At 36.9% G+C, this 26944-nt stretch overlaps 1 protein-coding gene across 3 annotated transcripts in view; it reads right to left on the reverse strand.

Annotated features, from left to right (window-relative positions):
- Positions 1–5332: 5332 nt before the first annotated feature.
- The window catches only part of TSPAN8 (tetraspanin 8), an 80146-nt gene continuing 58534 nt past the window's right edge, over positions 5333–26944 (reverse strand). For all 3 annotated transcript variants that reach the window (XM_070947660.1, XM_070947661.1, XM_070947659.1), the window contains 7 exons: positions 22865–22927; positions 20376–20504; positions 17536–17610; positions 17349–17456; positions 15892–16017; positions 8823–8906; positions 5333–5718 (listed from right to left, as the gene is read on the reverse strand). In XM_070947660.1, coding sequence (XP_070803761.1) covers positions 5665–5718; positions 8823–8906; positions 15892–16017; positions 17349–17456; positions 17536–17610; positions 20376–20504; positions 22865–22927 — 639 coding nt within the window. In that variant the 3' untranslated portion in view covers positions 5333–5664. The remainder of the gene's footprint in view (positions 5719–8822; positions 8907–15891; positions 16018–17348; positions 17457–17535; positions 17611–20375; positions 20505–22864; positions 22928–26944) is intronic.

Here is a 26944-nt window from a genome sequence, read left to right on the forward strand (position 1 = left end):
TCATATTATTTTAGCATGTCATATGAAATAAGGTCATTAAACAAAACAAAACAAAATGAAGTTATATGAACACAGAAATATTGTGCATATTGTGTGAAATCATCGCCTGTCTTAAAGGGCAGTTTTAATCAAATTCCTTTCTCGTAAAATATATTCTTGGATTTTATTATTTGTCACCCACCCTTCTACATTTCTTCTTGTTTGGTTGCATTTCTTTTGTCCCCCAACCTGATTTATAAATGCAAATCCAAGCCTGTGAGTTGCAAAACTTTCTAGTCATGTCACAAATATATAAATCCTATTCTTCCACATTCACTTCATTGAGTAGTTGGGAAATGAAATGTTTAAACCAGCTCCCGCTTTGACCATATGTTTTTCAGCTCTAACAGAGTTCTGTTTCCATGAGCTGTCCATGTCCTGGAGGGTTTCTTTCTGACATCTTAACTACATGCCATGTCTATATGCTTGCCATTATATATACTGTATAAATATATGAAGCCATTTCCTCTAAAATGTTTGTAAGCGCAACTGCTGGTAGACAAACTAATTAAAGAAAGCTATGAAGCATTCTAAAGTAGTACTTTATCTATTATTAGCTGCTTGTAGCTTATATATCCATTGATTTTTGTGTTCAATTATATTGAGCATAACTCTCAGCAATATGAATTCCTGGCTACTTAAGTAAGCAGGCACAGAAGGATTTGTAACTATAGAAATGAATACCATCTTTGGATTGGAAACCACATGAATGTTTGCCACATAACTAAAAACATACCAATTCTCTCCTGGAAAATGTAAAATGCATTCTTTCTGATCACCAAATTCTCTCTATCAGTACAAAATCCATTGCATTACTGGCTACCTCCCAACATTCAAAAACATTGTTGGGGTTATTGTATCTAGAAAAGGGGTTATTAAAATCAGTTTACAATTTTTACCATAAGAACCAGAATGTGTAATGGTTATGGTGCTGCTTTTCTGATTTGCTTTCTCCTGGTTCACCCAGTGGGTGCCTCTGGTAGCCACAGTGGCCATCCTCTGTGGCTATCATCTGGGAGAGAGCAAAATAAACTTTGTCCACTGGTCTTTATTTCTTTTCTTCTTTTCTTTTCTGTTTTTTATTTCCCCTTCCGGTCAGTTTTTGTCTCCTGGCAACTGCCTGGACAAGTCCCTGGCAAGGTTTTTCAGAAGTGGTTTGCCATTGCCTCCTTCTTCAGGCTGAGAGAAAGTGACTGGCCCAAAGTCATCTCATTGGATTCATTCCAAGGGTAAGACTATAACTCATAGTCTCATGGTTTCTACTGCTATTTGGGAGGCATTGAAGAAAACTCAGAAACTTTGGCTCCAGTAATCATTTGTCCTGGAAATTTGTATGGAAGTGACATATTTTACATTCAGTCTGAGAAAATTGGGAAGGTAACAGCGTTCCGTGCGCCTTTGGCATTTAGTCATGCCAGCCACGTGATCATGGAGACGTCTTCAGAAAAGCACTGACTCTTTGGCTTTGAAACAGAGATAAGCACCGCCCCATAGAGTCAGGAACGACTAGCACATATGTGCGAGGGAAACCTTTACCTTAAGGGACATGGTGGCTCAGTGGCTAAGACCCTGAGTTTGTCGATCAGAAAGGTCGGCAGTTCAGTGGTTCAAATCCCTAGTGCCGCATAACGGAATGAGCTCCCGTTACTTGTCCCAACTTCTGCCAACCTAGCAGTTCGAAAGCATGTAAAAATGCAAGTAGAAAAATAGGGACCACCTTTGGTGGGAAGGTAACAGCATTCCGTGCACCTTCAGCATTTAGTCATGCCGGCCACATGACCATGGAGAAGTCTTCGGACAGCGCTGGCTCTTCAGCTTTGAAACGGAGATGAGCACTGTCCCCTAGAGTCGGGAATGACTAGCACATATGTGCGAGGGAACCTTTACCTTTACTTTTAAGAGGGGCAGGGTATGAAGCTTGAGGGAGTGTCCAGAGTCTCCCAACCAAACTCTATCACATGGACAGCAGCTCTTTTTTCTGCTAGTCACTGATACTGAGTGGGAGAGGAAAGGAGGCCAAGGAATTGACCAATCACTGCCCTACATTAAATGTACATTGACAAATGTTCTCTGATTTCACTGTTGAGGCAGAGTAAAACTGATGGTGGGGACAATGAAAATTAAGTGAGCATACATTTCTGTCACATCAAAGATGGAAGAAACCACATCAGAAAGCAGCTATCAGTAAGTGCCCTCAGATGCCTCTTTCTGATTATGAAGGAGAAATCCAGGGACACATTACCAAGAAGTGGAAAAGGCCAGAAAAGGCAAACACTCTCTAGTTTTTTCAACAAAAGCTTCCTCTACTACACACGTTTTTTTCCCCCTTCATATCAGTCAATATATTCATTTATACTTTTTAAAAGTATACTTGTTCTTTCGTATGATACTTTTATACATAGAAACACTTATCCTGGAAGCTTACCAAATAAAAGGTTAAACTTGTGCATAGTTCTCTGTAGATCAGACAAGCTAAAATAAGCCACTGGTCATTCTAGAAAGTCATACATCAGATCTTTTTTTTTTTATGAATGAGGTAAACTGCCATATCTTGTTCATAAAAATGTACAAAATTCCCACATTAAAGACTCACTTCAGCTGGGTTGTGTCTGAGCACTAACACTTGCTTAGGAAGAGAACCATAAGGATTTGGGTCTGTTGGGCTGGATCATTTTCAAGCAAATTCCTTATTTATAAAAATATTATATTTCTTGAGAGAACATCATAAGGATTATAAGGCTTTAGCTGGTAGTTGAGTTGAAAGAGACCATTCTAATAATTTCTCAAGGCCAATTTCTATCTCTTTCCCTCAAGACCGACTTAGAGATGCATAAACTAGGCCTAATCTGTAGTTATGAACAATTGTAGTAGGATTTACATTGTTTGACCTTTATTTTGCTATAATATATGAATGCCCTTCTTAGAAGAGTCATAGTTTGTAGATCTGCCTACGCTCAAATAAATGCAAATATAAGAGTATTTCAGGCCAGCTATTTTAATGCCCAAAGTCTAGAGGCAATAGGAATAAAACTTGTTTCCCCATCTGACGTTTAGTCATTGTAAGCAACAGCCCAGGCTCTGTCTGCATTTCCTGCAGACAGCTCTTATCATAGCAAATATGGGGAAGCAGTAATATTTACACAATCTCTTTGTTCTTTTCTACTACCATAAAATTATTAGCATGGTAGGTTTATTAAAAGATCAGATATTAACTGAAAATACTTTGACCAAATATTCAGAAGGGCGGCAAGCATTGAAAATTGCCTAATGGAAGGTTTTAGCCCTCTCCACTGGACTTGTATGTTTTAAATCCAGGTGTTAAACAATTTCTGAAATACAGGCTTTTATAAAATTATAGGGAAATAAAGGAAGGGGATGTTTGATTTTAAAAAGCTGCATTCTTATTCTTCATTAATTCTGAGTTAATTGTATTTATCATTTTGTAAGGAGACTTTATTAATTCCATTTTCCAATAAGATTTTGAGATTTTCGTCTGAATTATCCTTTCATAAAAGAAATCTGTTGGGGATTTATTTTATTTCAAAAAGTTGTTATCTGCCAATACTACTGGACAGCAGTAACAAATGCATCAGCTTATATTCATCATATGGAGCAAGGAAAGTTCACTTAACCTAACATGTACAGGATTTGAGAAAGCTGCATTTAAAAATAGTGGAGAAAGTTGAACACGAAAAAGCACATCTAGTAGAAAGTCCTATGCATAAAGTAAACATTGCAAAAAAAAAAATAAATCCAAATTTTGTATATGTATGAAAGGATGGATGTATCTTCTCTGGTTAGTTCAAGATACTTTAAAAGCCCTAAAATAGGCTAATCATAAAGGCATGTAGGGTAAATTGTTCCTCTTTTGGAAAATATATCCTCCCTTATTACAAATACCCATACTTTTTTTCCCATGATTGATGCTAGACCTCCAATATTTAACCAAACTTATCCATTTACGCTTCAATTTATGCTTCAGGAATGCCCCTGTGGCCCCTGAAAAAATTAAATGTAATCCCTATAAAACCCATAAAATCTCTTTTCACAGGCTGACTTTTAATATAACAGGATAACTTTATTAAACATCGGAGAAGTATTGTTACCAATAGTAATAAATCAAAATCTGAAATTCTGTTTCTGTTCTGATAGTTTTAAAAATGAGACTCTTGGCCAATCTGCTGTTTCTGCTATAAATTACTGCCTTTTTGTATTCTTGAGCTGGATTGATAGATCAAAACAAATTTTGGTTGCTATCCAAGTAAGCAGAGTACAATGTCTTGGCATTCTAATGCCAAGACATTTGGAATCCTGATGCCAAAGGAAAGCGTTTTCGGGTGGCAGACCTGCAATCTCCTTCCTGATTCCAAACATGGGGTGTGCAGTGGCAAAAAAAGTGCATCGCGTTTCAAGCGGCGGATCTGGCCAGGAGGAAAGAGAGGGTGAGTCTGCTGAGGAGGAGGATGACGGCACGCGGCTCTGCAATGTGCAATGGGAAGAAAAGCACTTTCAGGCAGCAGCACTGCAAACCCTCCCCGAATCCAAAATGGTTCCCAGTTCCCCGCTGCACATTGCAGGGGAACTAGCTGCCTACCGCCTGAAACGCAGCTCTGAGAATTGTATTGGGGAATCCAGGCAGCGGTGGCTGGCAAGGAGGAACGTTTCACTTTAGGGGCTCCAGTTCTGCTCGCTTGGCTCCTGGGCGCGGAGAGGGCTTAGGCGGCGGCTCCTCACATTGCTGAGGAGTGAAGTCATTGCGACCATTGTGTGCCCTAACCTGCCTACTGGGCGGCCAGAGGGGTGACCAGCTGCAAATCGTGGTGCCCGCCTTGTTCCCTGAAGCTGCCGGGCAAATTCCCCCCCCCCAGACTGTCCCAAAGAGGTTTGTTCCTCAGGCTGTGCTCTGTCCCTCCCCCCAGAACATGCGAGGGGTCTCTTTGGGGGAAAGCAAGCAGTCCCTGCAGATCGCAGGAGCACCCTGATAAGTTTTCTGGAAAAGAACTTATCAGTAATCGACGCCCTCTTTCCCAGCCGAGTCTCTGAAGCACCTCTTGCTTGCAGGAGGAGGAGGGCGGCATAAAGCACCACCACCTTAAATGCTGGTACGCAGAGGTAGAATTCTTGTTTTCTTGTTTTCCTCCCCCAAAATTAAGGTGCGTCTTATACGCCGGTGCGTCTTATACTCCGAAAAATACGGTAGATAATCTAAGTCCATTGGACTGATTGGACAAACTATTAGATCAATTTGTTCAAAGGTTTTATTTCACAGCATTTCAGCAGTGTTAAGGGGGAAACATTCTATGAGTCTCTGCATGCACAGTTGGGAAGCAAGAATTTTTTTGGGGGGGGTATATGGGTGTGGACATATATAAAACAAATAACTTTTAGTTGAAATTGGTTAAGTAAGCATCAACTTTAATTCAGAAAACAGATGAGTAGAAAACAATGTATTTGGTCAGCACAATATAGAGCGGTGTTTTGTTTTTTTTAGTAGTCAAATAGGTTACAAATTACCAAAACCCCAAATACAAATTGTATGTGGTGCTTCAAAAAAAATCCAACTACAGATCCAATTCCTCAATCTACAAAGTTTTCTCATTTGGCTGAGAAACCATTTCCTTGGTTTCATTTTTTCTGGATCTGGCAGTAAAGGGTCATTGAAAACACCATGCCAACAATCTGAAAAAGAAAGAAAGATGTTTAAGATGCATTGTTTGGCAACTTCAGTAACAGTTCAGTACACAGCAAGAACATTTTGTTTGCAAAATTCTTGGATTTTGCATGTACTAATGGATCTGCTATGTTAAAGATTGCATCCAACACCATTTAGAGATACGACTTTCAGATAGTGGGATTTTAATGAAACCCATGTATATTGCAGCATAGGAAACCTCAATTTATTCTGAAAGATGGATTGTTTTAACGGGTGAAGACAAGTTGTGAGATTCTTACTTGTGCTTTATTTTGCAATATTTGTGGGAAAGAGATCAGATTTCTTGAAAGCTGAAAAGATTTTTCATACTGCTTCCTGTCAACATTAGAATTCTTAGAAACCTTACTCATAAAGATATGAATTACTTGCATTTCTATAACAAATTATAGCAAAACAACTATCTTGCATAATTGAATAACTAATGTATTGTTGCATAAATGTTCATGGAATTATGTTCACTACTTCAAATCCACAGAGTATATTACCATGGGAGGAATATTATAAAAAGGGTTTTTAAAAATAGTTTGTGTTGAAGGTGCCACAATATTTGAAATTTGAATTCTTGTGCAACTGTTATTACAAATGTGGGAATTTGCTGTTCTAGATAACTGGTCACTTCAATTTAACAAAATGTTTATAACAAATTAAAGTAGAAATTGGAGCACATTCATATATGTGTTGCTTTAAGTAAAATTGAAATTGACTATCAAATGGAATTTTTCACTGGAGTTTTAAAATTGATTATTTTTCTAGCTCTTCATGAACACTTGGAAGCTACCACGTGTTTATGAAGAGCTAAAAAAACTCAGAACTCTGACTACATTTTTGTAATCAATAGTTGAAACAAACACTAAACAACACTACATAAAAAGAGGCAGTCATTAAGGCAAGTCTGCTTCACTGTTCCACAAATAAAGGTATTTGGAATTCACTCTAAAAGAACTAGTTATAGAACAGTATGGCTGGTGTACATTAGCTGTAGGAGAAGTAAATCCTTCCATCAGCCTTTGATGCCTTCTCTAACTACTACACTTGAAAACAACTCTCATTTTGAGACAGAAAATATGATATCTCTATTGAATAGCAGAGATTAAAACAAAAACGCAAACCAAAGAGGAAAAGAACAAATAGCCTTCCTCAATATAAATTTTTGCCTCACCCAATGAAGACTTTACCCTTACAAAAGAGCGCGCTATAGTAATAAATTGCCAAACATTTACAATGGGAAGCTCAGAGATCCAAGCAACTGTTATCTGTTAACAGTTAACTGCTAACTGTTAACTATTAACTGTTAAACGAGCTGTATGTTTTACATCTTTTTCTGTAAATTAAGATATCAGAGACTAAGAATCTATCTGGAAAAGTAAATGAAGTTAAGTTTCCTTTTCCACTTTTTAAAAAATCCTTTATGTTTGTTTGAACTTCACTCCTTGTTCTTATCGAACCCACCTCATTTTTGTAGTTCCAAGTTCAAATTCTTATTATTGAACAAACTGGATTAACATCCAACTCCTGGGCCTTATCCAAAACCCACCACAGCATTAATCAAATCAGAAAAAAGCAGGTTCTCATATTTGAATTAAAATATTTTCTCACAAGAATTCCATGATTACAGAGGTCACATTAAAATGTAAAGTCTTATTTTTACTGCACTTTAATTGTGTTAGCATTATCATTATTCTTTCTTGTTTTTTGTAAAACAAGGTTTTTACAAAACAAGCTAGAAACGGTGAGACAATGACTTTTGTTCCAACCTCGGGTACCAAGCTAGCTGTGTCAGTCATTTTCTCTTTAAGTCTACAAAGGAAATAATGGTAAATCACTTCTGAAATATTATCAGAAAAATTTAGGAATTTTTCCAGGAATCTCCAGGATGCAAGATTGACTCAATTGCTCCATCCCTCCTCCCCAAAAAACCTTGACCAACAATTAAGTTTCTTAAAAAACCTCATAATTTGGATAGAAAAATCAATGACTGATTTAAAATTCATGTATATTAACCTGAGACAAAGATTCAATACAGAAACAATAATTCAGTGATATGGTGGTAGTGGTGGCAGCACTATTATTAGTTCTACAAATGGCGTAGTTTAATCCAGTCCAAGACAGGTTTTCTCTCAATTCATGGATGATTGTCTCCTACCTGTCTTTAGAGGAGGCTGTTAATTTTATATTGCCTGAATCACTGTTTTGGGGTCTTACAAAAATATTGTATCAATTGTTTTAAGAATATTAAAGAGGAATCTAAAAAACAAACAAAAACGTCCTGTGATTTTGATACTATTCCTCTGTTGATGCAGCCTAGGACTGCTTTGGCTTTTTTGACAGCTGCAGCACAGTACTGACTCATACTTAAGCAGTGATCCACCAGGACACCCAGATCCGTCTTGTTTATTTGATTCCTCATTGATCCACTCTGCTTGTTTTTGAATAGAGGGGAAACGTTTAGGGATATCTCCCTTTAAGTCTTTGACCATTTTTAAATTATTTTACTTAGTGGTTCACTCCACTGTTTACCTTATATGTTATTTGCAATCTCTGTATCAGCTCTGTTTACACAACAGGAAGTCTATCAGAATACACAACTTCTTTTTTTTGTTTCTTCTATTTATTGAACTACACAATTCAGGAGGCTGACTTATAGAGTCCAGTGAGATCTCACTCATGGCTTCTATTGAGCAGGACTTTGTTCAGTTCTGAACTATTTTTCATATAATTCACAGTCAGGATTTTCCTATTTACCTGGATAAGAAGTAGGAATATGCAACAGAAAGGACTCCATTTATTCAGTGGGACCAATCTTTTATGTTCTAATTTCTAATGACTCCACCACCACCACCCAAAAAAAATTGGCGGGACTTTTGAATTCAGAACATGGAAGGTGGCAACCTAGCAGCAGCCCTTTCCTGAACATGCAGAAATATTCTTCATCAAGTCACTATCAATACTGTTGAGGTATGCTTATCATTTAACAAGACTTGATGAACCACAACCATACAATTTGATGTACTACAATGAAATGATAGCTTGCAATATCATAACATATTGAAATAAGATTTTATTAGTATACCTCAATAAATGCCAATCCAAATGCTATCCCCATAACTATAACCATATTTTTCTTGAACATTTCTATAATTGCAGTTGCACAAGTCTGAAAGAAAGGCAAAGACAAAAATGGTATAAATTACTCACGCATCAGCTATTTTAACCTATTAGCCATGTTACAAATTTAGAATAATTTTGCTGGTATCAAATTAATTATTTTAATTAATTTGCTGGTATTTTGCTGGCAAAGGAGAAATGAGTAACGTATCTTCATTTCTTTAAACTTCCAAGATCTGCTGTGAGATTTTTATAATTCTAATGAAAAAGTGGATAATAAATTGAATAAATAAATAAGATCTGAATTGTTTTTTATAAGTATTACAATAGAAACATTTAAGAAACAAAACAGTTTTGAAAATTGGTTTCATCCAGGTTTAGAAAGTCAATCAGATGAAACAACTCTTTAAAAAACCAAGCACTAAGGCTAGTGAATGCCTGAACCACTTGGGATTTTCTATGAATTCCATATTTTATGTGGAAGAAATGTGAAAAATACATAAAAACAAGTTGGCCTATAGAATTTGATGGGAACTGCCAATTGTGGTAACCATTAAGTATATGAATACTTTAACTTGTCTCTCAATTATTTTCAATGTGATTATTTTCACAAGCCTTCATCAATCCATCATGCATTGTTTTAGAAGCTTTATCAATACATTGTTAGATAGTAAATTGTGCATCATTATATAAAGGAAGACTTTGGTGTATTTGTACTTATTCTGGAATATAAAAGAGCAACATGCATATCCAAAAATTTGAGAGAAATGCTTTGGATATTACACAAGAGAGAACACAACCTCTCTCTGCTATTTATTAAAATAGTTCAACTTTCACCAAGTTTGGTGTAAACCTGAAAAAAAGACATGTCAGTATTAAAGAATTGACTTACTAAAGTATTCATTCATGTGTTTATTTATATGACTGCTTATTCATCAACTGACTCTGATATATAACATTAGAAACATTTTTTTAAAAGCATCTGCTGTTTAAAAAGCTACAAGCTTATATTAGTTTTGGAATTAGTAACTCACATAACACATAACAGGCTCTACAAATGATTTGCATAATATCTTGGCCCAGTGCTTAAAGGAAGGATCCTAAAAAATAAATATTTACCCATTTTGGCATAATACAGCACTATTTAAAACCACTGAGCTAGAAACCATGAGATTATGAGTTCTAGTTCTGCCTTAGGGATGAAAACATCTGGATGACCTTAGGCCAATCACTTTCTCTCAGCACAAGGAAGGAAGCAATAGCAAAACTGTGAAAGGGATGGATCTGGCCCAATAACTCACAAGACAAAGTAGTTTCTTCTAGAAACTCTTTTATTGTAGGCCTAAGCTGATCCTAGGCCCATTCATGTAATAGCAACTGACCTTTTGTCCTTCTCTTACAGGTACACATCTGGAACTGCTGGATGGCATCGTGGGGAGACCTCTTATACTCAGGGGGAGGAGTTAGCGGTAAGGTGGGATTGTGGAAATGATGGGGTGTGTGGTTACGTTAACCCTTGCAGGACTGTGAGGGGTTGGAGTATGAACAAGTTAGACATTTAACTTGACAAAACCCCCTTTAAATGTCTAACTGATGGCATTTACATGGTATTTATATATATATATATATATATACGTTAGCATACACAGAGTTACATGATTTACAGATAAACACATAATTTTGACATGAGGTATGCGTGTTGTTTGTGAGGTACAGGTTTGGTGAGTATATCTGCTGTTTGCTCTTCGGTGTCGCAGTGTATGGTCTTAATGAACCCGATCTCTGAGAACTGCCTGACATGTTTATATTTAATATCGATGTGACTTGATCGTTGGCCAACGGCATCGGCTTTTGATATTTCAATGGCTGCTTTATTGTCCTCCTGAATGGTTATTGGGTATGATGGTTCGGTCCAAACATCGCTGAGTAAGTCATCGAACCATATTAGGTTATTTGCAGCTTTAGATAAGCAAACGAACTCTGCCTCGGTGATGGAGGTGGCTACTAGTTTTTGTTTCCCAGTGTACCAATGTATTGGGCTGTTGTTGAGGAAAAGTACGTATCCGGAGGTGTTTTTCCTACTTTTGATATCCCCCGCCCAATCGGCGTCCGCATAACAAGATAGGTTTGGTTTTGTGGACAAGTCTGGTTCAAGGCATAATTGGGCGTCAGTACTATATTTTAAGTATCTGAGCAACCTTTTTATGGCATCCCAATGGAAAGTTGTGGGTTTGCTCACATGTCTGGATAGCAAGTTGACAGCTAGAGCAATGTCTGGTCTTGTCCAATTAGCTATGTACAGTAGTGACCCTATGGTAGATCTGTATAGTTTGTTGTCAGTGAAGGGTTCAGCTTCATTGTACATATTTTTTAGAAAATCTGGCTGCATGGGGGTTTCACTGGGTTTTGCCTCTGACATATTACATTTTGATAAAAGTTCTGAGATTTTCTCCTTTTGTGAGAGCCTGAACCCTCTATCAGTTTTGGTCACTTGAACCCCTAGGTATTTGTCTATTTTTCCTAGTGATTTTAATGAGAAATGATTCCTTAACTCGGTGGCAAACTTGTCACATTTGGTTTTTTGCTTCCCTATGTATAAGATGTCATCCACGTAGACAAGGATGCCTTCAAATGACTCTTTTTCTCTCTTTATGAAGAAGCATTTATCAGCTGAAGTGGCGGTGAAGCCCATAGAGTTGAGAGCCTTGGCCAGACAATCGTACCATCTTTTGCCTGACTGTTTGAGTCCATATAAACTTTTATTCAGAAGCCATGTGTTGTCTTTTCCTTTATCATATCCTGGTGCGGCCATGACATAGATCTCTTTGTCCAATTCTGCATGAAGGAATGCAGTTTGTACATCGAATTGAAACACCTCTAATCCTAGGATGGTGGCTATCACTAGGGCGCTCTTGATGCTCTCAGCCCTGACTGTGAGTGAGTAGGTGTCTGTGTAATCCTCTGGATACCTTTGGGCGAAGCCTTGTGCTACTAGTCTTGCTTTGTACAGCTTTTCGTTGTTTTCTAGTGTTTTGATTTTGTATACCCACTTGGTCCCAATGGGTTTTTTGTTCTCTGGTGCTCGGGCTGGCGAGTACACTTGCAGGTCTTTTACGCTCTTTTTCCTTTTCCATAGCATGTTCACACTTTTCTTTTTCTTCTTGTGGAAGGTTGAGTATCTCTTCGTAGGAATTGGGCGTGGCATTATTTGTTCGTATAGACATGACATAGTCCCCAAGTCTCTTTGGTAGTCTGTTTCTGTTTTCTCTGACTGGTCTACTAGGTGGTGTGTCTGTTTCATGCATGCACTTGGCCTCTTTGTCAGTGAAACTGTCTAAGTTCAAGGTGGGGTGTCCTTCCTTCCATTCTTTGGCCTTTATTTCATGGTGTTTAGGCTTGTGTGCTTTGTTTTCCTTTGCCTTTTCAGTGATCAGTTCCTCATCCTTTTGTTTACGTGAATGGGTATCTCCACTTGGGAAAATTTCATTGGAGTGTAGCCTTGACCAGTTGGAGTGCTCATGAAAGTCCGCGGAACTAGACACAATAAATCTGTTATTGGAATCTACGAACCTGAAATCTTTTGTTCCAGGTTCATACCCCATGAACCTTAATCTTTTGGATATCTTTTCTCCCTTCCTTCTTAATTGTCTGGGGATATGAACGTCTGCCGGGGCACCAAATACATGCAGGTGGGCTAAGTTAGGTTTCCTCTTATGCATCATCTCATATGGGGTCTTATTAATTGAACTAGACCATAATCTGTTCAGTGTATAGTTTGAGTAATGTAATGCTTCTGACCAGAATGACTGGCCCATCCCTGCATCTTCTAGGACACACCTCATCATTGTTTGGAGCACGCCGTTTTTCTATTCTATGACTCCATTTTGAAAAGGGGAAAATGGGGAAGAAGTGTAGTGTATTATGCCCTGTTCTCTTAATCACCTTGCAAAGTCTCTGGCCATGAACTCTGAGCCTCAGTCAGTCATTATTTGTTTGATTTTGGTGTCATGTTGTAACTCCACCCTTTTGTAGAATTCTTTGAATTTTTGAAATGCTTCATTTTTATGTCTGAGTGAATATACATAACCATACCTACTATAATCGTCCACAATGGTTAGGAAAAACCTCTTCCTATACCTAATGGATGGCTTCAATGGCCCTACCAGGTCCATGTGTACCAATTGGAAGGTAGAGTCAGTAGTCCGCACTGATTTCTTTGGCCTTGCTTTGACCTTAATTTTTGAGCACTTGCAAACGGAGCACTCTAAGTAATTCTCACAGTCCTTTACTTTTAAACCCTCGGTACATTCCAACATTCTCTTAACAACTGGGAAACTGATGTGCCCTAGTCTTCTATGAAGAAGATGGGCACAATTATCATGGATAGGCTTTCCCATAGATACCACATTTTTGTCTGGTGACTTACAATTAGTTGCCCTCTGGTGTACCCTTTCTGTTTCTGTGTTTCCTTTTCTATCACTAGCAGTGCTTGTGTTTACACTTCCTTCGTTACTCTCGATAGGTGTGAAGTAGAGTAGACCATCATGTATGGTTACCTCCCCAACCTTTTTCCCTTGACTGGATATGTAAGCTCTGCCTTCTTTGAACATTACTTTGCTGTCTGTGTCCTGTATAAGTCTTATGGTGGCTAGTACATTATATGGTATTTCTGGCACATATAACACCCCCTCTATCTCTCCTATTCCTGGGATATGTACGCTTCCCTTCCCTATTACCTTGGCACTGCTCTGGTTGCATGTGATGTGGTTTGTGGCTCCTGAGTCTAAGAGCCACATGTTCTCGCTTATTTTTTGTCTGGATTTTGGTTTCCCATATCTGAAACCGTACTTGGATCCTGGGTTACCATCCCTGGAATTGTCCCTACGCTCATTGTTTCGCCTGGGGTTGGGAGACCACCCATGCCCTCGTTCCCTGAAGGGTCTGCGGTCTGGTGATTGTCTCCCCCTGCGATCATTGTATCCCCTGTCCCTATTGCTTCTGGGGCAATCCCTTTTTAAATGATTCCTAGAACCACAAGAAAAGCATTCTGGAGTACCCTTTGCCCTATCCTGGAATTCAACCCTCCTGGCAGGTCTAGGATCTCTCCTGGATAGATGGCGGTCCCTCCTTAGGTTATCTTCTGCAATTAAGCAATTGGTGAGTGTGTCTAAAGATAAATGTTCTATACTAAGGCTATCTAGTTGTGTCACAAAATTGTCCCAGCTAGAATCCAATGAGTTTATAACTATGCTCATCATGCTCTCTTCGGTTATTGCTTCCCCCCTCTGCAGCAATTCAGCCCTGGTAGCATTGAGCCTTAACAAATGCTCACTCATGGTGACCACTGGCCTGAGCCTGGCAGAATGAAAATCTCTGGATATTCTTGTGGTGGTTGCTCTGCTCTGGCTGTAGAATAAACTATATAACTTTTGCATAACCTCATACACGGTTAGGTTGTTACCTATGCTATCAGTGGGCTCCGATCCATGGACGCTGGACTCAGGACGAGCATGGAAACCTGGTGGAGGTCACAGGATCGGTGAGTGTCTGGCTTGGTCTTCCTCTCTCTGGTCTCGTGCTGGTGGTAGGTAGTGTGGCTCATCTGGGGTTCGTCGCGGGTCGGTGTGGTGCCCGTTGTTGATCGGTGGCTGCTGCAGGCGGTGGTCATTTCCCCATTAGCCCTTTGCATCTCTGGAGTCTCCTCGCGGTTTGCAGTTTGTGCGGGAGGCTTGAAAGCGGAGTCGAATGCTGCCGCTAGAGTTTCGATAGCTTTTTCTATCTCGAGCTCGGTAGGAGAGCTCCTGGTGTTTTGGGTTTGTTCTTCGTTGTTGTTTTTGGAATATTCTTCATTCCTTTTGGGGTTCTCGCTAGTTCACGCCATTGGATTTAAATCCAGGCTCCCCATTGGTTGCTGGCCATTCAAAGATGGCTGCCGGGAAAAAGGCGCGAAAATGAGTTCAGCCCGGTGTGTCTGGTTGAAAGAGCCCCTCTCTTACCGGGGTGGTGGTCTCTGGTGCTTGTTCCTGGGCTTCCATTGCTGCTCCACGGTTTCCTAGAAGGCTTTGGAGTTTCGCAATGATCTCTTCGTTGCTGGCAGGTGTTTCCATCATTTTTAGTATGGATAGCCTGAGTTCGTCTCTCTCTAGCGGTGCGTCCCTTTTGTGATCACTTGTTATTTCCTGTTGTCTCTCGTCCCTGGGTAGTGAGTCCGGCTCGATGTCCTGCTCTCTTTCAGCTGGGGTGGCTCTTGGTATGGCACCTCCGGGTGTCAGTTGTGCAGCCATTTGCCTGGTAAACGCTCTGGTGTTTACTCTGTTCTTCTTTTCAGAATAAACAGCTCGTTCAGTCATTATTCAGAGTTATGGGCAACCATCCTCTGCTACCATATTGTGAAAGGGATGGATCTGGCCCAATAACTCACAAGACAAAGTAGTTTCTTCTAGAAACTCTTTTATTGTAGGCCTAAGCTGATCCTAGGCCCATTCATGTAATAGCAACTGACCTTTTGTCCTTCTCTTACAGGTACACATCTGGAACTGCTGGATGGCCTCGTGGGGAGACCTCTTATACTCAGGGGGAGGAGTTAGAGGTAAGGTGGGATTGTGGGAGTGATGGGGTGTGTGGTTACGTTAACCTTTGCAGGACTGTGAGGGGTTGGAGTATGAACAACTTAGACATTTAACTTGACAAAAATACTTCTGAAATCTTGCCAAGAGAACTCCACAGACCTGCCCAGGTAGTTGATAGAAATTAATACTGACTTGAAGACATCAGAAAACAAACAAACAAACAAACAAACAAGCAAAGTAGTAACAGAAATGCAAAGTATAATAATTATTGTTTTCATTAGCTTTCCACTAACTAGGATGCTTCCTAGATGAAGAATAGGGCAGAAGTATAAACATCCAATCAATGCCTGATAATCATCCTGCATCATTGTTCCGTAGAATGATTCCATGATATATGAATCTGGAGACCACAAATGGCCACTAAACCTAATAGTCATTGATGTACTCATGCTATTTTTTTCTTACCTTTTCATACTGTTTTCCAACACAATAACTTGTACCTATGTCTGTCTGATCACATTCACATCCATGGTAAGGATTACGGTTGTTTCCCCAATCTGATTGTCCCTTAAGCAAGCCACAACATTTGTACTACAAGAAAAACAATAACGAAGAGTTTAGTTTGGTAAACTAATTCTTCTGACTCATAAGCAGCAAAGCTTATACTGCAGTCTTTTCAGTTTTCCATCAACTTTGCTGAATATTCTTCCCATATAAGGGCCATGCAAGAGGTATATACCATTCACTGACACAAAGAAGGGAAATTTGATGAATGTATAGCCACTTCTGCAGAAAACTGAGATTAGTTGTTTAAAATACAGTGTTAGACAGACAGAAATTTTACATTATATTTTATCCTGTAAAGTTAGAAAAATCAGCATGAAAATATGCAGGCAATACTTCTTTGGTCAGAAGACTGGAAAAGAAAAGAGATTAAATATAAAAGCCTAACTCTATAGGATTGTTGGCATCCCTCGGCATCTACTAAGTACAGCTAAACACCATAGTCATGCTTTAAACCCAGTTCTTCTGTACATGCATCCCAATGTAAGAAGCTAGCATGGATGTCAGTGAAATTTCACTTGCCCTTCTTCCCACATCCCTATGTCAATGCAACCTTCAAACCAAATTAAAATGGCTATTCTTTTTCCTGATAATTAAAAACAAAAATTAACAATCAGAAATGTTCTATAATAGATACTGTATGTATTGCTGCGTGCTAATGTCTAAACATCAAGTAGGAGCCTTGATAGCACAGTGGTCTAGAGCACCCTGTCATTAACACAGCTGCCTGCAATTACTGCTGGTTCGAATCTCTCCAAGGCTCAAGGTTGACTCAGCCTTCCATCCTTTCTAAGGTAGGTAAATTGAGGACCCAGTTTGTGGGGGCAATAAGCTGACTTTGTATAAATATACAAAAGTATGAAGGCTATTGCTTAGCGCATTGTAAGCCGCCCTGAGTCTCCGGAGAAGGGCGGCATATAAATCAATTTTTTTTTAAAAAAAAAAAGTAACAATCTACAGCAGTGTTTCTCAGCCTTGACAACTTTAAGACATGTGGACTTCAACTCCCAGAATTCTGGAAGTTGAAGTCCACATGTCAAAGTTGCCAATGTTGAGAATCACTAATCTGCAGCTTGAAAACAGAATTCTTGAGAAGTCAGCAGTGTCATAAACAGGCTCTAGTAGGTTATAGTTATCTAACATTGCCTGGAATACCAAATACACACATCATTTTCTCAGATCATTAATGCTTCTAGGAGTCAGTCATTTTTTTACAGATTATTTGTATTTATTAAAGCTTGACCTATATTTGCTATTGTGAAATTGGAGATGACAATGGTTTTCAAACATAGTTTGATTTTAAGATGTTGGAACAAGTGGAGTAAAAATAGTAGTAAATATTAATGAACTTAATTTGCCTTTATCTCAAGTTTGTGGAAACCTTCCAGAATATCCTTATCATTAGTTGAAGCAATTTTCAATGCGTCAATTTGTTTCTCGAGAGTCTGGTTTAGGGCACCTTCAATCTGCAAATGAACAGATGATACAATCAGCCTATGTAATTTAATTATTACATAAATTAATAAGATTAGAAGAATGAAATACCTGAGATTTATATACTGCTCCTAAAATGCCTGCTACAATTTGGAGAAGCAGAATCATCAGTAGTCCAATGAAAAACTGGTGGGAAAAAATAAAAATAAAAAAATTATCTCAGCTCCAGGAAGGTGTATTTACATACTGCTTCTTTTAGTAATGGTTTCATGTTCTGAAATGGTTTACAATATTATAAGATGTTTACAAAATGAAACAAAATCCCTTGAAAAGGCACTTGTTAGGAAAGACAGATTTTTGAAATCAGAATGTGAGTATAGGCAATGTTCAAAAGTTGTACATAAGAGATATTTTAAGAATATACAGATTTTTATGTATTGAGGAAAACTGAAATTAACGGAATTACATAATTCAGTATGTACTATAATTGTATATAATTCTGAAACAAAGCTGCATTTTCTTTAGATAATAATTTTTACAAGGCAGGGCTCATAGGATATCATATTGTTTTCCATCCATTAGAATAATGAATTGCTTCCTTTCAATGATATGTGCTTGCTTGTATGGTAATTATAGCATTTTTGAATAATTAGTCAAAGTAGACCATGTATATTTTAATACATGTTACAACACTTAACGATTAACCCTACAGTTTGTCATACTTAGGGTAAAACCTAAGCGTTTCTTAAGTAAGTTCTCAAAAAAAATTCATTCATAATTCTGATTAGGCATAAATAATTATAGAGAGATCACTATTTAACAAGAATAATGGACAATGTTGGATTAAAATAATGGAGCCTCACAAAAGTCAAACTTGTTTTTTACAAGATATGAAAATGATTCATTAAAACCAATGTTGAAGTAGAAAGGAATATCAGGAGAGGAGAAGGGAAAAAAGGTTCTTAATTTTATAGCTGACATATAGCTACTTAAAACTTCTTAAAGAGTTTTGTGAAATTCTTCTCTTTTGGTTTCTACAAACCTGCCTTTATTACAACACCCACCAAAATAAATACATCCATTGAGACTGAACTTGCTTTCTAGGACTGATTAGATCTGTCCAGGTGATGAAATGTATGGAATCATGGAGTCAGGACAAGTTTCTGTCTGGTGCAAGGGTACAACATTTGATCAACCCCTGAGATTGTCTGCAAACTGCCCAGTTACTTCAGAAGCTGCCTGCCATACCTAAGTCTGACTGGTGGGTTCTTGGGAAAAAGCCTCTTCTGTGGCTCCCAGATTATGGGATGTTTTTCTACTAAGGTATGTTTATTTAGGAAAATGGTAAAGGCATATTTTCTTTTTGCCAGACTTCTACTTATTAAATATTTTAATTATTGCTTTTAATTGTAATTGCATAGCTTTTGTTTAACACTTTGTATTATGTACTGTCATAATCACTTGGAATGTTGCGATAAACACAAAGATGGCATATAAATTTTATAATGAATAAATGAATAAATATATGGTAAAGAAGTTAAGGATACAGTCAGTAGCTCTGATCCTAATTTTTGCAAAAGCCCATTAGCAGGTTACATAGACTGCATATGTTGTAGGCTTAGTTTAGATATCTGAAAGTTAGTGACTGCACTTAGATACTAAACAGAGTTACCCTTATAGATCACATGCAAATATAGCTCTGCCCTCAGCTGTCCCTTCTGAAGAATTGGGAAAACTGAGATCAACAATGCCAGCCTATAAATATTCCAGGTTGTAAGCCCATGACTTTCAGTTTCCCCACTTTCCCCAAGTGAGAAAAACACTGAGTGCCAAGATTGCCACAGTTCAACTCAAAAGCAACTAAAGGAGAACCAGGGAAACAATCTGGCACCATACACAGGTTCTTTACCTCTATGTTATCTCTGAGGAACATGCCATTTTTGAGGAATTACTGAAATAGTATTATGATGTAGCAGAATCCACATTCTGAAGCCTATGAAGAAACCAGCACCTTTTCTTTTTTGTGAAGGACAACCTTACGTAAATACTGAATTGAATTAAGAATCAGAACATTCTTAATTCAATTCAGTCACAAAAGTGACTGCATTGGAGAAAAGCAGTTAGGACAGACATTCAGATAGCAACAGCCTTTTATTTTTATTCTGAAATCTACTTGGTTCAGGTTCCTTTCTTGCCTTCTTCAAAATAGGTGTTCATAATGTATGTAGTCTATGTAATCTGTAATCAAAGTTCATATTAGCCAGTATTAGAATTCCTACCTAGTGTGCAGTTACATAACAATACAGGTAGTCCTCAATTTACGACCACAATTGAGCTCAAAATTTATGTTGTTAAATGAGTTTTGCCCCATTTTACAACCTTTCTAGCCACGGTTGTTAAGTGAATCTGGCTTCCTCATTGACTTTGTTTCTCAAAAGGTCGCAAAAGCTGTTCACAAGACCCCGGGATACTGCAACCATCCTAAATATGAACAGGTTGCCAGGCATCCAAATTTTGATCACATGACCATGGGGATGATGCAACAGTGTGAAAAATGATCAAGTTATTTTTTTCGGTGCCATTATAACTTTGGTCACTAAACGAACTGTTGTAAGTCGAGGGCTACCTGTATTTATGGATTTTGGCTTAGGAAAGAAACCAGGTATCATTTTTATCTTTCATTTGTAATTCACGTTTTCTCCCAAATCTCCTTAAATTCATATCTTTCCACATAGAAAATGGTAAGGAGTACACTACAGGGTAGTTACAGTCTTGTCATTGGCAGTACAAGGCACATTCTCCTTACTCCTGCTTGAGAAAAACAATCCTACCTAAAACTTGCACTAAAGATAATTTATTCAACAAGATAATTTGTCCAACAAGATAAATACATGCAGGGCATTGCTTTGAAAATATTGGCAAAGAAAACGTTACAGAAATTGAAACTCTACCAGGAGGAGCATGCACTGGCTCTCTTTCATGGCACCACAGCAACCTAGAAACCCAAGCACCATAATGACTGAGCCCACAGCAATGAGGAGATTAACAGCAGAAAGCATGCTTGAGTCTATATGGAATTCCTGTAAAAAGATAAATACAAGGATTCAGATACTATCAGTGAAATAGTTAAGGAAGTTAAAGGTAATCTAAAAAGGAAGCTAGGAACAAATGAACAGCTCTCTATTATTCATAGACATAAGTCATATTATCAACAAACTACTTTGCCCTAAGGCAATACTCTCAGTCATGGCATTTCATTCTGATTGTTCAGTACCCAAGGACATTGCTCTAGTGCTGGAACTCCAGAGAAGGCAGCGGATTGCTTCGGTACGGGTGAGATGTACTGAAACAGTTTATGCGGAAGTGGGATTGCCTAGTTTTTAGACAATACAGCAGATTATAAATTCCCAGATTAGAACAGAATGATGAATATTTATGTATTACTCATATCCTGCATTTTCAGTGTCAGTTTGCTTCTTGGATGGCAAACAAACCCATATACTATAATGAAAAGCTAATAAAAAATAGATGTATATATATATATAAATAACTAAGGAAAGCAAAATAAAATCAAATCAATAGTACAAGTAAAAAAACCACATTCAAATCAGTTTGAATGAACCATATAATACATTTTGCCTGATCAGATTAAAGGTGTACACAAGTATTCCTAGAATTGATTAATTGATTATGTGTCATTATGTATTAGGAGTTTTTGACTTCTAATCACCTGAAAGAACATTAGATATACATCATGATGTATATTCATTATTAGGAGATGAAAATTCCTAGAGAGGGCATTTCAATACGAAGAACTCAAATAAAAAAGTCATTTTTCCAGTTATTTCCAGAGGATAAGTCATTTGTTGGTTCAGCACCGTCTCCTGGTTGCTATTGAATTATGTCACATAAACTCACCATATTAAGGGCAGCAATCTAACAGGCGTTTGCTAATTAATGCCTTTATGCCACAGGGTAAAAATAGGTGGCAGATTATTAATTTATTAGATCCTGAAAAACTTAAAACAGAGTCAGGCATAGCAGTACCTGGCTGGTAAAATAAACCAGGAAATTCTAGGATTGTAGAGTAGATTAACAAGTTAAGAAAACCCACAGAAATCTCTTTTAACATGGATATGTCCATGAAGGCAGCAGAAGTCAAGCTGACTAGAAGAGGATGACATTTTTAATCTTAAAAAACTAATATAGGAGAAGAATGTGGTATTAGTACATTGCTGGTATAGAGTTGCAACAGTTGCCCATAACTTCACTGAATTTGGATTAAAATTAATTTGTATAGTTGACACCAATTTTGTAAACTGTTTCACAAAAAGATTTTAAGAGGTAATTATTTGTACCTTGTTCCTGATCACATGAATAAAATGTTTCAAGAACACTTTTCTTGTTTTCATTCAATACAGTGTTAAGTACCTATTTTTACATTTAAAACTTTAAATTAAACTGGTAATTTATATACTTTCTTAACTGGAAAATCTAGGAGTAAACTGAGGCAAGGGAGATAAGGCTCACCCCGTAAATTCTAGGAGAATTCATCACTGCTTGGGATTGCTCAGGATCAAATTTTGCTAATTCTAAGATTCTTTATTCCAAATGTAAAAAAAGTTTTACATTTTCAAAATTAAAACAAGGAAATCTTCGTTTCTCAATGAAGTTATTGTGAGGCCAACCTGTTTTTACAAAATAGCTATGAACAAAGGTATACAGTCTATCTAAGTTTCTAAGAGAAGATTCTCTTTCTAAGGGAAAACCCTTACCTAAGCCTTTTTATAGAGAAAAGGCTTATGACTTCTTAAAATCTCAGCCAGAAATCTGGGCATCACGATAATAAAAAGACACCTATCCTGTGCCTTTGATTTAAGGCTGTAATAACAAGTATCTGGAAAAATCCAGGAGGAATATATAGTAATCACATGCTGAAATAATTCATTGTCCCTAAAACAGAGGTAAATATTTAGCCATGAATGAGCAATTACTGGTAGATGCTTGATTTACTTTTATGTGTGTGATATTGAAATCTTTATTGTTTCTGATATTTATTTTTCCCTCTGCAAACTTAGTGACTATGTGACTTCAGTAATAGATCGGTAACATATTTCAGGCTGTACAGAGTGTTAAATTTTTATATTTAAATTTTTATAATTTTCCTTTTAGAGGCTTTTTGAAATAGTTTTCTCCTCCTTAAGTATTGCTACTTAAAGTAGGAAAAATAAATTTTACATTAAAGTTTCTTTTTTAAATAAAGTAATTCTTTATTTATAACTTGAAATTGATCTCAACTTCCAAAGAGGAGTAGAGGGTGACTGCTATAGAATTTATTTCATTTTTATCCACTTTATTTTTCTGTGACTTGCCAGGAAGATGCAGCTGTAATATGTGTTCACACATCCAATTATTATTGAAAAAAGAAAAGCATATTTACCTCTTTAATATTTTTGCTGACATGTATCCATATAGAGACTCCCAGAATAATACATCCAATTATCTAGTTAAAGGGAGAAAAAAAATCAATATCCTCAAAAAAAAAATAAATGAAGCCACTACTTGATGCAGATGCCTGAAACATTTTTTCCCTATTATTTAATTATTTAATCCCATCTTAATATGCATTAACAATCCCAAACACCATATACAAATTGATTCTATTAATAAAAGAAATCTAATTTCCCAAGTACTGTCTTGGACAAAATGCCCATTTCTCACTTAAAATATAATTTTGTTTTCGAAAAAGTTGCTATGACATGTGACACACATAAAAAGAGCATGTTGCCATCTTGACTTCTGTATAACACACCCTGTGGAGAACCCTGTGAATTCTTTTTCTGAATTCTGAATTTCTGGGCCACAGTTTTTCCCCTTTCCCTTTGAATGTCAAAAGACATTACAGGTAGTCCTCGATTTACAATAGTTCACTTAGTGACTATTTGAAGTTACAACGGCACTGAAAAAAGTGACTTATGACTGTTTTTCATTCTATGACCATTGTAGCATCACCACGATCATGCACTCAAAATTCAGACGGTTCAGAATTGACTCACATTTATGACCGTTGCAGTGTCCCAGGGTCATGCGATCACTTTTTGCAACCTTCTGATAAGCAAAGTCAATGGGAAAACCAGATTCACTTAACAACCATGTTACTACTTTAACAACTGCAGTGATTCACTTAACAGCTGTGGCAAGAAAGGTTGTAAAATGGGCCAAAATTCACTTAAGAAATGTTTCACTTAGCAACAGAAATTTGGGGCTCAATTATGATAATAAGTTGAGGACCACCTGCATTTTTTTCATAGCACAACACGCAATTAGCTTAAGGATAAATTTCTATGAGTTGGTTAGATTACTCAACATTCAGGTCAACCAGAAATCTTCATCAGTGTGATTAGTATTACCTGAATAATAAATTGATACTATCTATCATATTCCACTATAATTAAGTACATTAGGACTTAATGGTGGGGGGGATGGAATTGTTCCCATGGAAGGAAAGCAAGGACTGTCTTTATTTGAAATACTGGGAACCTGTCCAGTAACTGTACAGAATGGCGGTGTTTCTTTTTGTATGCAAGATGTCACAAGAGATTAGGAGAGGATGCTAAGGATTAATTTCTCTGAACATTAATGCTTCTGAATAAATCACAATGGACTCCAGGTTTTCTTGGAAACCAATCAAGTAAATTTGGATGGATGACAATAATTTTTCCCATCCTTCCAAGGATGAATAGACAGACACATGCTTATACATACCTGTACACATAATTTCACTAATAATCTAAGAATGGAATATAATCTCTGAGTATCAGTGGAATATTTCAGATTTTGAGGAAGTGTCATCACTGCCATACAGAGATAGCTAATCACAAAATGTTTGTTACAGTGCAAGTGAACAATCCTAAAACATCAGTTTATCAAACCAACAATGTAGCCAAGAAATTGAATACAAGGTAAATATGATACCTCAACTCTAAAAACAGAAATAATTCCTTTAAAATTATATTTTTTTAGACTCACATCTCAAGGTCTCACTTTTTTTTCCCACCACCCACTCATAACCACATTGATAAAACATTCAAAATCTGAACTTCCAGTTTGGCGTCTCAGCGAGACAGTCAGGGAAATAGCGGGCTCTAATGAGCGCCGCGAAAACCCCGGCTGCCGAACCGCTGCCGATGGGTCTTCGGACCAGAATCATCCTGCAGGGATGGGGAAGAAAGAGGGGCACCTCAGATGACCAAGAGGAACAGGCAAGTTCCTCGGAGGTCAGAGGGAACCCTCTGTGAGTCGGTGGCGAGAGGCGGCAGCCATGGCGGCTGCCATGAAGCTGGGACAATCGGGCTAAGAGATGCGCAGGAGGAAAGTGGATTGAAATGGAGTTCTTTGAAGCCAGGTGAGTGACAACCAACCCAGGCTTGTAACAACGCTTAGAGCAATATTTTTAACTATAAGACCCCTAGCCATAAAACAGCAGCTGTACAACAAAAGGGCTATGGAAAGTTTAAAATGTAACCTTAAAGAGACAAAGACCCAATAAACAACTAATTTTTGAACAGAACTAATTGAAAAAACTAAATTTTGAGACATGGTGAAAAGACTGGATAGAGTTTTAAAATTTGAGCTGGATTTTTAAAAAGAAGATTTGATATTTTAATTAAAAGAAGAAGAGTAACCAAGTTGGACTGTTATATAATTGAAATAAAATGGATACTTGCATGACTAATGGAAATTGTGGATTGTAGAGAGACACCTTCTGGTTCAAAAAGGAACAATGTAACTTGGGGGTTTTTTTGTTTTTTTTGTTTTTGCCATGGAAAAATTTGAATTCTACAGATAATAGTTGTGGGATTTTGTGGAGGAGGTTTTTCTTCTTGTCTGCAGGCAGCTTGACTTTTGTGAAAAGAAAGGGAAACTATAATGGAACTCTCATAATTGGAACAATAACAACTTAAAAAACTGGCGCAGGAATAAGAGAAGGAATTGGCACAGGAATAAGAGAAGGAAGAACTTGATACATTTTATCCGGAATAAAAGTAAGAAAAAGAACTAAAATGATAAATGGAGGACAAAATTTGAAGACTTTGAAAATGAAATGATATATATGTTAGCAGGCGAGAACATGGAGAAATAAGGTGTACACGGCTGGAAAAAGGAAAAGAAGATTAAAACAGTGTGATTAAAAATGGAAAAACAATGTATAGGTGGATAATAATAATAAAAATGAGGTATTTATAGATAAATATGGATGAATTGGAATAAGAGAAGAATATGTTGTAGATAAATAAAATTGAAATACCGATGGGAATTAGAATATAAAAGACATAAATTATGTTAAAAGAGTTTTATAAATGCATACAAAGATGTGTTTGACATAATTTGTGTTTGATGTGTTTAAAAATGTTAAATTGTTATAAAAAAGATAATGATAATATGATTAACTGGGAATAAGTAATGTAATTAAGATTAAAAATGATCATACCGGTTTAACAGTAAAAGTCAGATGATTATGCTGGGATTGACAGCAAAAACAAAAATGATTATACTGGGTTTAACAGTAAAATTTAGAAGATTATTCTGGGATTGACAGCAAAAACAAAAATGATTATACTGGGTTTAACTGTAAAATTTAGATGATTATGCTGGGACTGACAGCAAAAACAAAAATGATTATACTGGGTTTAACAATAAAAATAAGGATGATCTTGCTGGGAATAATAGTAAAAATAAAGGATTATGCTGGGTTTAACAGTGAAAATAAAAATGATTATGTTGGGATTAAAAGTAAAAGATGAGGATTAAGATGAAGATGATGTGCTGTGATAAACAATTAAAGATGATTATGTTGTTATTACTAGTAAAATTAGGATTATGTCGAGATAAACAGTAATGAAGATGATTTGTCGTGAGTGATAGTTAAGATATTGTTTATGATAATAGTAATGATTTATATTTTTAAGATACACTCATTTAAATAAAAAGAAAAGATGAAATGAAATGATATTGAGTTAGGATTTAAAGATTTAAGTAACGGGTTTTTGGATAATGGTATTATAAAATAGATAGAATTTAGGGGAAAATTGTGTAAAACATTAAGTTGTGTTATTTGGAAATTAAGATCTAAGGTGAAAAAATAGAAAGATAATTGTTTTGAGCGAGTTATTGTGAGCTGGGTTTTTTTTTCTTTCTTTGTTTTATTTGTTTTAATTATTTTTATAAGATGATGATTAGTGGAGTCATTGTTAAAGATGAATTTGTGATTGTACCAATCTATGACCGGATCAATGCTTCGTTTTAAAAAGATGTATTTTATGTTTATGTTTAAAAAATAAAAATAAAAAAACTTTTTTACAAAAAAAAACAACATTCAAAATCTGCTAACCATCGTCTCTTCTTCAGGTTACCAACAATTTTTTTCATCCATTCTTTCTTTTTCCTCATTTTACATCCTCAAATTGTCTTACAGCAGGCCATAACTATAAGTCATTTCCTAGCGTTAAACTATCTTTAG

This window comes from Pituophis catenifer, unplaced genomic scaffold, assembly GCF_029215685.1.
Source record: "Pituophis catenifer annectens isolate HBS135680 unplaced genomic scaffold, rPitCat1.0.hap2 SCAF_7, whole genome shotgun sequence".
In the NCBI taxonomy this organism is placed as follows: Eukaryota; Metazoa; Chordata; class Lepidosauria; order Squamata; family Colubridae; genus Pituophis; species Pituophis catenifer.